The sequence below is a fragment of the Bubalus kerabau genome, chromosome 23, assembly GCF_029407905.1.
Source record: "Bubalus kerabau isolate K-KA32 ecotype Philippines breed swamp buffalo chromosome 23, PCC_UOA_SB_1v2, whole genome shotgun sequence".
NCBI classification, from domain to species: domain Eukaryota; kingdom Metazoa; phylum Chordata; class Mammalia; order Artiodactyla; family Bovidae; genus Bubalus; species Bubalus kerabau.
Genome location: NC_073646.1, coordinates 12,398,252 through 12,411,285, shown reverse-complemented (window position 1 = coordinate 12,411,285; position 13,034 = coordinate 12,398,252). Strand labels below are relative to the sequence as shown.

Below are 13,034 nucleotides of genomic sequence, written 5' to 3'. Positions count from 1 at the left end.
ATGTTTTCATTCAACTTGGGTTTTTACCATCTAGAATTTACTCTTTCACTTTGAAATTCTTACCTAAAAATTATTCACATTCCTGGAGAATGTTTTCATTCCTTCAGGAATGATTTTCTTTCCCCTTTTTGGCCACACTGCCTGGCTTCTGGAATCTTAGTTCTCCAACCAGGGATGGAACCCATGCCCCATACAGTGGAAGCATGGAGTCCTAAGCACTGGACCCCCAAGGAAGTGCCAAAAAATGATACACTGATTGCTGTGTGTACACAGTTGGGTTACTGATAAAGAGGGAAGAATTAATACATTCAGGTCTGAGGGTGAAGGGAAGACAGATAACATTTTGCATACCTGTTTGTACCAAAGTCTGGAATCATCATGGTAGGAATTCTTACAGCTGCCCTGAGGTGTGGGGATTTTCATTCCCATTTCTCACATGATGAGGCCAAGGCTCAGAGGACCTGGGTGACTCAGTCAAAGCCACAAGGCTCTTGTAAAGGGCAAGAGCCAAGGTCCAAACCCAAGAGTCATAGACTCCACATCAACACATTGCCTCCAGGTGGGGGTATAGAAAGTCCTGAAAAAGCTGCACAAGAGAGACTCATCTTTTTTTTTTTTCCCTTCAAACTTTAAACTTTTTATTTTGTATTGGGGTATCACTTCAGTTCAGTCGCTTAGTCGTGTCCTATTCTTTGAAGTCCCATGGACTGCAGCATGCCAGGCTTCCCTGTCCATCACCAACTCCTGGAACTCACTCAAACTCTTGTCCATTGAGTTGGTGATGCCATCCATCCTCTGTCATCCCCTTCTCCTCTTGCCCTCAATCTTTCCCAGCATCATGGTCTTTTCCAATGAGTCAGCTCTTCGCATCAGGTGGCCAAAGTATTGGAGCTTCAGCATCAATCCTTCCAATGAATATTCAGGACTGATTTCCTTAGGATGGACTGGTTTGATATCCTTGTAGCTCAAGGAACTCTCAAGAATCTTCTCTAACACCACAGTTCAAAAGCATCAATTCTTTGGTGCTCAGCTTTCTTTACGGTCCAACTCTTACATCCATACATGACTACTGGAAAAACCATAGCTTTGACTAGATGGATCTTTGTCGGCAAAGTAATGTCTCTGCTTTTTAATATGCTGTCTAGGCTGGTCATGGCTTTTTTTTCCAAGGAGCAAGCATCTTTTAATTTCATGGCTGCAGTCACCATCTGCAGTGATTTTGGAGTCCAAGAAAATATGTCAGTGTTTCCATTGTTTCCCAGTCAGTTTTCCATGAAATGATGGAACCACGTGTTTTTGAATGTTGAGTTTTAAGCCAGCTTTTTAACTCTCCTCTTTTACTTTCATCAAGAGGCTTTTCAGTTCCTGTTGCTTTCTGCTGTAATTGTGATGTCATCTGAGTATCTGAGGTTATTGATATTTCTCCCAGCAATCTTGATTCCAGCTTGTGCTTCATCCAGCCTGGTATTTTGCATGATATACTCTGCATATAAGTTAAATAAGCAGGGTGACAATATACAGTCTTGAAGTACTCCTTTCCCAGTTTGGAACCAGTCCATTGTTCCATGTCCAGTTCTGACTGTTGCTTCTTGACTTGCAAACAGATTTCTTAGGACACAGGTAAGGTGGTTTGGTATTCCCATCCCTTTAAGAATTTTCCACAGTTTGTTGTGATCCACATAGTCAAAGGCTTTAGCATAGTAAATGAAGCAGAGGTAGATGTTTTTTTCTGAAATTCTATTGCTTTTTCTATGATCCAGTGGATTTTGGCAATTTGCTCTCTGGTTCCTCTGCCTTTTCTAAATCCGGCTTGAACATCTGGAAGTTCTCGGTTCACATACAGTTGTAGCCTAGCTTGGAGAATTTTGAGCATTACTTTGCTAGTTTGTGAGATGAGTACAATTGTGTGATAGTTTGAACATTCTTTGGCATTGACTTTCTTAGGGACTGGAATGAAAACTGACCTTTTCCAGTCCTGTGGCCACTGCTGCATTTTCCAAATTTGTTGACATATTGAGTGCAGCACTTTCACAGCATCATCTTTGAGAATTTGAAATAGCTTAACTGGAATTACATCACCTCCACTACCTTTGTTCATAGTAATGATTCCTAAGGCCCACTTGACTTCTCACCCCAGAATGTCTGAGTGATCACACCATCATGGTTATCTGTCATGAAGGCCTTCTGTGTGTTCTTGCCACCTCTTCTTAATACTGCTTCTGTTAGGTCCTTTCCATTTCTGTCCTTTATTGTACCATCTTTGCATGAAATGTTCCCTTGGTATCTCTAATTTTCTTGAAGAGATCTCTAGTCTTTCCCATTCTATTGTTTTCCTCTATTTCTTTGCATTGATCACTAAGGAAGGCTTTCTTATCTCTCCTTGCTATTCTTTGGAACTCTGCATTCAAATGGGTATAACTTTCCTTTTCTCCTTTGCCTTTTGCTTCTCTTCTTTTCCCAGCTATTTGTAAGGCCCCCTCAGACAACCATTTTGCCTTTTTGCATTTCTTTTTCTTGGGGATGATTTTGATCACTGCCTCCTGTACAATGTTATGAACCTCCATCTGCAGTTCTTCAAGCACTCTTGTCTATCAAATCTAATCCCTTGAATCTATTTGTTACTTCCACTGTATAATCATACTGGATTTTATTTAGGTCATACCTAAATGGGTTGGGAAGATCCCCCAGAGAAGGGAAAGGCTACCCACTCCAGTGAACCGAGAACTTCCAGATGTTCAAGCTGGATTTAGAAAAGGCAGAGGAACCAGAGAGCAAATTGCCAACATCCATTTGATCATAGAAAAAGCAAGAGAATTTCAGGTTGCAAAGAGTCGGACACAACTGAATGACTATCGCTTTCACTTTCCTTTGGAATATTCTAGTTGTTTTCCCTACTTTTTTCAAATTATGTCTGAATTTGACAATAAGGAGTTCATGATCTGAGCCACAGTCAGCTCCCAGTCTTGTTTTTGCTGACTGTATAGAGCTTCTCCATCTTCAGCTGCAAAGAATATAATCAGTCTGATTTCGGTATTGACAATCTGATGATGTCCACATGTAGAGTTGTCTCTTTTGTTGTTGGAAGAGGGTGTTTTCTGTGACCAGTGTGTACTCTTGGCAAAATTCTATTAGCCTTTGCCCTGCTTCATTTTGTACTCTAAGGCCATACTTGCCTGTTGTTCCAGGTATCTCTTGACTTCTTGCTTTTACATTCCAGTCCCCTATGATGAAAAGGACATCTTTTTTTGGTGTTAGTTCTAGAAGGTCTTGTAGGTCTTCATAGAACCATTCAGCTTCTTTACCATTAGTGGTTGGGGCATTGATATTGAATGGTTTACCTTGGAAACAAAGAGAGATCATTCTGTCATTTTTGAGACTGCACCCAAGTACTGCATTTCAGACCCTTTTGTTGACTATGAGGGCTACTTCCTTTCTTCTAAGGATTCTTGCCGATGGTGGTAGATATAATGGTCATCGGAATTTAATTCGCCCATTCCAGTCCATTTTAGTTCACTGATTCCTAACATGTTGATGTTCATTCTTGCCATCTCCTGTTTGACCACTTCCAATTTGCCCTGTTTCATGGACCTAACATTCCAGGTTCCTGTTGAATATTGTTCTTTACAGCATTGGACTTTAATTCCATCACCAGTCACATCCACAACTGGCCATTGTTTTCACTTTGGCTCCGTCTCTTCATTCTTTCTGGAGCTATTTCTCTGCCCTTCTCCAGTAGCATATTGGGCACCTACTGACCTGGAGAGTTCATCTTTCAGTGTCCTATCTTTTTGCCTTTTCATACTATTCATGGGGTTCTCAAGGCAAGAATACTGAAATGTTTTACCAGTCCCTTCTCCAGTGGACCACATTTTGACAGAACTCTCCACCATGACTCGTCCTTCTTGGGTGGCCCTACATGGCATGGCCCATAGTTTCATTGAGTTAGACAAGGCTGTGACCCCTGTGAGCAGTTGGTTATTTTTTTGTGATTGTGGTTTTCATTATGTTTGCCCTCTGATGGATAAGGATAAGAGGCAGTATTGGGGTGTAGCTGATTAACAATGTTGTGATGGTTTCAGGTGGATAGCTGGAGGACTCAGCCATACATAGACATGTATCCATTCTCCTCCCAGCACCCCTCTCATCCAGGCGGGCACATAACATTGAGTAGAGTTCCATGTGCTATACAATAGGTCGTTGTTGGTTATCCATTTTTAATGTAGCAGTGTGTACATGACCTTCCCAAATTCCCTAATTATCCCTTCCCCCTGGCAAACACGAGTTCATTTTCTAAGTCTGTGAGTATTTCTGTTTTGTAAGTAAGTTCATTTGTGTCATTTCTTTTTAGATTCCAAGTATAAGGAATGTCATACGATATTTCTCCTGCTCAGTCTGACTTGTTTTGTTTAGTATGACACTCCGTTTTCATCCATGTTGCTACAAATCACGTTATTTCATTCTGTTTTATGATTGAGTAATACTCCATTGTATGTGTGTATATACACACACCACATCTTCTTTATCCATTGAGAGACTCGTTTCTGATTGAGAGGATCCAGGGAAGATGGGCTTCCTGTGTTTTAACAGGTTATTGGGGATTATTTGTGATTGCCCAAGAGCAGCATCCTTCTGGAGTTTGGAAACAGACACTATTATTATGTATATTTCACAGCTATTGAAATATACCTATTATTATGTATGATTCACAGCTCTTCACTATAAATTGCTTTCTAGACAAGGCCTCCGTTCCAAGTTTTGAATCAAGCCGTTTGTTTGAGGTGCTCACTTTGAACTTCTCTGTGCGTGCTCATTAACTGCTTAAACATTCTTTGTGTCTGGCTTAGGCCGTGTGTAAAGCACTGTGATGAAATGTCTTTTGAAAATCAAGAACAGGAGAGATTCTGCACTCTGGTGTATTATAAAGTCCTCGTCCCTGTGGATCAGGGTGCTGTAATGAGAGCCCACACTCATAGCTGGAGCGCCAAGTTCAAGTCCCTCACTGGTTGTCAACTGAGTTAATACTCGAACAGTTTTCAGAACAGTGCCTAACCTGAAGTAAGCACTCAGTAAATATTGGCTAGCACTGAGCATCAGAAAATATCCCCAAGTCAATGGAAAGGAGACAGTTGTGGTGGCTTTGGAGTCTTTTAGGAAATGGGTTATGAAAAGTAGTAATAAATTGCTCTTGATTCATAGAGTCCTTTTGAGATGGTTTATCCCATTCGAAGTCATAAAGGATTCATCCTCTGTAACCAGCAGTCTGTTCACCTGGGAAAAGAACTGACCATTGGGGTCTTAGAGGGCATTAGAATCAACACAGCACAGTCCAAGGTCAGCTAACATCAGTCAATGACCTCTTCAAATCAGGAGCCTCAGGGTCAGGCCAGACTAGTGACGAGGCAGATGCTGGCTACAGGCAAATCCCCAGCACCAACCAGGGAGAGGCTTCCTGGTCCCCAGTGTCAGGCAGGACCTGCTTTTCTCCTCTCCTGAGCTCTTATTGTGGGTCAACCAGCCTTTCTCCAGAAAATTCCACTCACCCCAAGATTGGGATCCAGTGGAAATACAGCCACCTGACTGGCCTCCCCCCAGAATCTTCTTTCATCCTTAGGATCCCAGAGCTAAGGATTTTTTTAAATTCTTTTTTTTAATAAAAATAATAAGCTTTTAAAATTCTAATTCTTTTTTAAAAATTAATTAATTAATTTTTGGCTGTGCTGGTCTTTGTTGCTGCGCAGGCTTTTCTCTAGTTGTGGGGAGCAGGGGCTGCTCTCTAGTTTTGGTGTGAGGGTTTCTCATTGTGATGGCCTCTCTTCTTGCAGAACATAGGCTCCAGGGCACACGGGCTTCAGTTATTGCAGCATGTGGGCTCAGTAGTTGCAGTCCCCGGCCTCTAGAGCACAGGCTAAATAGTTGTCAGGCACAGGCTTAGTTGTTCCACAGCATGTGGAATATTCCCAGACCAGGTATCAAGCCCATGTCTCCTGCATTGGCAGACAGATTCTTTACCCCTGAGCCACCAGGGAAGCCCTAAAATTTAATTCTTTTTTAAAATGAAAATGATACATAAGCTTGCAAAAAGTCAGGAAGAAAGGAAGGAACTTTTAAAATATAGTATAAAGGGGTTTAAACCAAATATGAAAGTTCCCTTCACTTCCCACTTCTGTTTCCTAGCTTTAACTGGAGTTAATAGTTTCCTTTGTATCTTTGGAAAAGTTGTATCCATAAGATATGATATATGTATAAGCCTTTCTAAAACGTGTATAATTTTTACCCCTCCGTGTCTTTCCTTTTTAATTTAATTTATATTACACATCTTTCCAGAACATCAATATAGATCTACCTGTTTCTCTTTTTTTAATGTATTTTATTAGAATTAAACATAAAAATATTTCTGTGAGATATGGGAATTCTGAACTCTGAAGCATCTAACAACATAGCTAAAAGTAAGTGAATACCAGACTTCGCAGAATTATAAGGAGAAATGGACTGATCCATAATTACGGTGGGACCTAAACAAGTCTTTCAGAAACTGATATAGATTCAATAGGCCAAAAGCAAAGAATAATGACATAGAAGATTTTAATCACCCCATTAACACATTTGATTGAGTGGAAATATGAGGGACTCCATGTTCAACAGTTAGAGAATGCACATTCTTCACATACTCTCATGGGATATTTAGAAAAACAGGCCTATACTTGGCCATAAAGGAAATCTCAGGGCTTCCCAGGTGACTTAGTAAAGAATCCACCTGCCAAGCAGGAGATGCAGGTCTGATCCCTGGGTTGAGAAGATCCCCTGGAGGAGGAAACGACAATGCACTCCAGTACTCTTGCCTGGGAAATCCCATAGTGTCACAAAGAGTCAGACACGACTTAGTGACCCAACAGCAAAGGAAATTTCACTACTGCTGATCTCCTTGTGGTTGTAATTGCTGAGATGACTGTCTTTTCCCTCTCTTGCCTGAGTTGGCTCTCTCTCTCTCTCTCTCTGTCTCTAAGTCATGTCCGACTGTTCCGTGACCCCACGGAGGCTGGTAGCCCAACAGGCTCTGGTTAGTTCTAGCAGTTCCTATTTCACACCTGCCTTTTTCCTGACCTTCTAGACTCTACTTCTGCTTTATGGTCTGAGCTGTAATTGCTTTGTAAAGATTTTTCTGCTTTCTTTTTAATTCATGATGGAAATGGAGTGCAGGGTATAATTTCCATCTGCTCGTGGCAGGATTCTTCAGGTGAGGTTTTAATCCTGCCTTGTGAAGGTGGGCTGCTTTCTTTCACTGTTTCTCTGTCTTTGCAGGATGCTGAGCTTTTCCCGAGGACGATCAGGGATTCTGTTCTTTCCCCACTCTAGTTTTCTCAATCATTTTTAGTACTATCTGATACAGATAGGTGTGCTGCTATAATTCACTTGACAGAATATCTGACTGACCAGTTTGAAAGGAAGGGTCTGTGTCTCTGACTCACACCTCACCCAGGTAACTAAGTCAGTACCTTACACATCATGGGTACTCAGTAAATATTTGTTGAATAAATTAGCACAAAAAGAAACAGATCCGAGGTTAAATTGGTCATTTCAAAACCCATGTATTAAGGCTTTAAAACATTATTACAGGGAGTGTGGAAGCCAGGAAGCTGAGGGAGGGGGGAACCTCACTCTTTGTCCAAACAGTCATCTCCGTGATGACTCTGGAGTCCCAGGGGGAATGTGCTTCACCTTAGGGCACTGAGCCTCTGCACTCTTAGACACTGTTGTGTGCGTGTGTGTGTGGTAAGTCATTTCAGTCGTATCCAACTCTTTGCAACCCTGTGGACTGTAGCCTGCCAGGCTCCTCTGTCCATGGGATTCTCCAGGCAAGAGTACTGGAGTGGGTTGCCATGCCTTCCTCCAGGGGATCTTCCCAACCCAGAGATCGAACCCGCGTCTTTCTGTGGCTCCTGTACTGCAGGCAGACTGTTTACTACTCAGCTACCTGGGAAGCCCCTAGACACTGTCAGTAGAATATAAAATACGTCTTCCTCCATAAGAGGGGGGTTTGGCAGGATGCACAGGCCAGTTGATATAGCCATTTGGATTCAAAAATTTTTCCCATAAAGGTGGTCACACAGTCTGCAGAGTCATGTGTATTGTGAAAAAGAAAAAGAAAAATACCTGTTGTTGGAAATTAGCATTCACAACTGTGTCCACACACCTCAGGGGTGCAGTTGATGACCCCTTGAAGCAGGGCAGAAACTATTTCTATTTATTTTCTAAATAAAAGATAGAAATTCAGCTTCACTAATATTTACAATAAGAATGAGCCTGCACCATCAGCTCAGTCAGCAACCTTGGGTCGGTTAGTCACCTAGCTGCTGAATGTCCATGGGAAGGGGGACAGAGGTTCCCCACCTCACATGTTCGTTTGTTTTTAGCATGACTGCCCTTTGCGGTTTCCATGGGTCCCGTTGAGTGGATTTCTAGATTATTCTCTCTTATTTGATGTTAGCAAAGGCAGGAACAGCCTCGGCCGTTTCAGAACAGGGCCCTCTCTTGCAGGGAGGCCCTGGAGGAAGGAGCAGACAGAGGACCTACAGCGGGTGCTCAGGACCGTGGACAGCGACATCCCACTGGTGCTGGTCAGCGGCAACCACGACGTGGGCAATATCCCCACCCCCGAGACCATCGCGGAGTTCCAGCGGACTTGGGGAGACGACTACTTCAGCTTCTGGGTCGGGGGTGTCCTGTTCCTCGTTCTCAACTCCCAGTTCCTGTACGACGCCTCCAGGTGCCCCGCCCTGAAGCAGGAGCATGACCACTGGCTGGACCAGCAGCTGCGCACCGCAGGGCAGCGCGCCTGCCGGCACGCCGTGGTCTTCCAGCACATCCCGCTCTTCCTGCAGAGCATCGGCGAGGACGACGACTACTTCAACCTCACCAAGTCCGTGCGGAAGGAGATGGCAGACAAGTTCGTGGAGGCAGGTAGGCCCGGGGCTGCGGGGAGGGGGCGGGGCGGGGGGAGACACTGGTCTGGAGAGGAGGCGTCCAGATCCTTCTCCAGGCAGAGGGGAGAGAGGGCGGGGCCTTGGACCGAACTGGGTTCTCACCCAGCTCTGCCACTGGTGGCCGCGTGACCTTAGCCTGCGAGCCTCAGCTTCCTCGTCTGTCAAGTAGAACAGCGGAGGCAGCTCTCGCAGGATGGCTGTGACGCTTCAGTGAGAAGACGGCCCCGACTGCGTTAGAGCAGCCCGCTAGCTGAGGGCTGAACTGTAACTGCTCACTGCTGAGAATGGGGACCCTGAAGGCTGGGGGTATGGGAGGGGTGTCTGAGTGTGGCTGTAGGTACCCCAGGCGAAGGCAGGGGCCAGGGTTATCTTTTCTTATTGCTCTGGGAAGGAGGAATTTGCCCAGGGGCAGACGATGTTTTCAGAGCCACACTTCCTAACAGGATTAGATGGAACCCAGGGAAATCCTGGGATGTGGCTACAGAGCAGGTCAGGGAGCCTCCAGAAGCAGGTGAAGAAATCTATTTAGTTTGATCTTACCTTGCTATGAATTTCAAGTAATCAAACACATGACAGGTACTCGTGTGCACGCACACACACACAAAATGAAGATGCCCTACCACCGAAGATCTCCAGTCCCGGTGGCGCCGTGTGCCTCACCAGCCCGCACAGCTCATTTCTCCTCCCGGGAGCCCCTGCGGTTTTCCTTTCCTGAAAAGTGGCGCATTCTCAGCTCATTCCCTGAATTACCAGTGACTTGGCAGGATTCCAGTTGTGACAACTGTTAGGTCTCGTTTTGGCCCTAATGCCTCCTTTCAGATCCTTCCAAGAGTGTACTTCATCAAGTCCTTCTAAAATTTAAATACGTTCTTTTATTTGCTAGAGTGTAGGGAGAAGGATTCATGGCAAACAGATGGGGAAACAGTGGAAACAGTGGCTGACTTTATTTTTCTGGGCTCCAAAATCACTGCAGATGGTGGTTGCAGCCATGAAATTAAAAGACGCTTACTCCTTGGAAGGAAAGTTATGACCAACCTAGACAGCATATTAAAAAGCAGAGACATTACTTTGCCAACAAAGGTCCATCTAGTCAAGGCTATGGTTTTTCCAGTGGTCATGTATGGATGTGAGAGTTGGACTGTGAAGAAAGCTGAGCGCTGAAGAATTGATGCTTTAGAACTGTGGTGTTGGAGAAGACTCTTGAGAGTCCCTTGGACTGCAAGGAGATCCAACCAGTCCATCCTAAAGAAGATCGGTCCTGGGTGTTCATTGGAAGAACTGATGTTGAAGTTGAAACTCCAGTACTTTGGCCACCTGATGCGACGAGCTGACTCACTGGAAAAGACCCTGGTGCTGGGAAAGATTGAGGGCAGGAGGAGAAGGGGACGACAGAGGATGAGATGGTTGGATGGCATCACCGACTTGATGGACATGGGTTTGGGTGAACTCCGGGAGATGGTGATGAACAGGGAGTCCTGGCATGCTGCAGTTCATGAGGTCGCAAAGACTCGGACATGACTGAGCGACTGAACTGAACTGAACTGAGGGAGAAGGAAGTGGTCTGACCCAGTAGCAAACATTCATTTAAAAAAAAAAATCCCTGTCTAGTGGGAAGCTGCTATATAACACAGGGAGCCCAGCCTGGGGTTTTGTGATGACCTGGAGGGGTGGGAGGCTCAAGAAGAAAGGTGTATATCTATCTATCTATCTATATATATATATAATTATGACTCATTCACCTTGTTGTATGGCTGAAACCAACACAACATTATAAAGCAGTTATCCTCCAATTAAAATAAATAAGATCAGGAAAAAAGGGAAAAAAATAAAAATACCACCTCACAATAAACTGTAACCCACCAGGCTCCTCTGTTCATGGGATTTCCCAGGCAAGAATGGTAGAGTGGGTAGCCATTCCCTTCTCCAGGGGATCTTCCCCACCCAGGGATTGAACCAGGGTCTCCTGCATTGGCGTGCAGATTCTTTACCATCTGAGCCACCAGGGAAGCCCATATAATTATGATTCATTCGTGTTATTGTGTGGCAGAAACCAGCACAACATTGTAAAGCAGTTATCTTCCAATTAAGATAAAACAAGATCAGAAAAAAGAGGGGAAAAATAAAAACACTGCCTCACAATAAAAGCCTTTATGACATGAAAAAAAAAAAAAAAAAAACAACTCCTGACACTCTTTTCATCTTTGAACATTAAATGTGTTCACATTTACTTGCAGAAAGGACAATAGGCCTTTCTCTCTTTTCGAGACATTTTACAAAAAGCTTGCATAATTGGCGACATTTTCCAACTGTTCCATGGAGATGAAGTTGGAAAACTTCTATTAAGGCCTTTGAAATTTTCTGCCGTGCTTGAGTTGGTGCAGAGAACTGTTGCTGATGACAAGGAAATGAAGTGTCAAGATGGCAGCAGCACCCCCACAGAAACTGCTTTGAGAGAGTAGTGCCAGTGAGAGCACTTCATGGCACTGAAACGATCCCTCTCATGTCAAATGTTAAACCATGCAAATACCATCCCCGTGGCTGCTCTTTGTCCTCTGTCTTTGTCACCCACACCCTTGAGTGGCGTGTGGTTCTGAGTTTCTCGTCCTTCGTAGGACGAGCACGGGCAGCCCATGAACACCCCCAGATACTGAGGGCTGGAGACACTTCCAAAGAGAGAGCCCTGCCCCCCAACTCTCACTGGGCCTCCTTGAGGAAAGCCTGCTGCCCACCCACCAGGAACCCCAGACGGTGGCATTGAGTCTGGGATGCACCAGCCTCCTCGCGCGTCAGGGCTGCAGCTCCCCCGAGCTCCGGGAGGGCTTGACGGTGCACCCAGAGCTGGCCTGTGTCTCAGGAGTGGGCTCCAATTGCCCCAGCCCACGGAGACCGATGTACCCCCAGAAGAGCACTGTATTAATTTGGAGCAGGGCAGAATCTGTCCACCTCACCCCAGCAGGGCAGTCTCTCCCTGTAGGCCGAACAACATGGAAGGTCAGGTTATAAGCAGAGTTACGATCTTGCTAAGCACAAGACAGAGCAGGCGAACTAGTTTTCTTACTTGCTCTTTTTTTTAAAAAAACTGAAGTATAATTGACTTACAATGTTGTGTTAGTTTCAGGTATCTAACATTGTGATTCAGTATTTTGGGGGCCTATACTGCACTATAAGTTACTGCAGGATATTGGATATAATTCCCTGTTCTGTGCAGTGTATCTGCATTACTTATTCCTTTCATATATGGTGGTTTGTCTCTGTTAATCCCATACCCCCTAATTTGTCCCTCCCCCACCCTCTTTCCCTTTTGGTAACACAAGTTTGTTTATTGTGTCTGTAAGTCTGTTTCTGATTTGCATATACATCCATTTGTATTATTTTTTAGATTCCACATACATGTGATATCATATTGTATTTGTCTTTCTCTGACTTATTTCACTGGGCATAATAGTCTTTAGCTTCATTCACATTGCTGCTGATGGTAGTGTTTCTTTTTTATGGCTGAGTAATATTCCATTGTGTGTGTGTGTGTGTGTGTGTTTGTATGTGTATGTATATGCCACGTCTTCTTAATCGAATCATCTGTCGCTGGGCACTTGAGTTGCTTCTTACGTCTTGGCTGTTGTTAATAATCTTATCAGCTCTTAATGGCATCTGGCACGGGAACCCTGGTGGGTTCACCTCTAGTTTTGGGCCTTGTTGCTCAGGAAGACTGATATCTCCTGTGCCTTTAATTCTACCTCTTTAATATCTCTCCAGCCTGTCCGCTTCTTGAGGCCCTCACTGCCTGGCACCTGGGTTGTAGCAATAGTGCTGAGTTCCCGGCCCACTCTTGCTCCATCCTGGCCCATTCTCCACCTATAGCCAGACGGGTGTGTAGCCCCACAGCATCCACCCTTCTGAGGCCCCTCACCCTTCACCACCGTCTCTGCCTCTTCCATTTCATCAGGCCAGTGCCATCTCACCTTCTGCACAAGGTGTCCCCAGCCCCACCCGCTGGGTTCTTCTCCAGCTTCCCTTGTTTCCCGTGCGTTTGTAGGTGTTGAAGCCCCCCTAGAC

General features: G+C 44.6%; 1 protein-coding gene across 8 annotated transcripts in view; it reads left to right on the top strand.

The window, feature by feature from the left end:
- CPPED1 (calcineurin like phosphoesterase domain containing 1) overlaps window positions 1–13,034 on the top strand; it is a 139,024-nt gene that overhangs the window by 92,853 nt on the left and 33,137 nt on the right. For 7 of the 8 annotated variants that reach the window (XM_055561155.1, XM_055561153.1, XM_055561154.1 and 4 more), the window contains one exon: window positions 8,536–8,958. The exons of the other annotated variant lie outside the window; for it this stretch is intronic. In XM_055561155.1, the coding sequence (XP_055417130.1) occupies window positions 8,536–8,958 (423 nt within the window). The remainder of the gene's footprint in view (window positions 1–8,535; window positions 8,959–13,034) is intronic. 8 annotated transcript variants of the gene reach the window in all.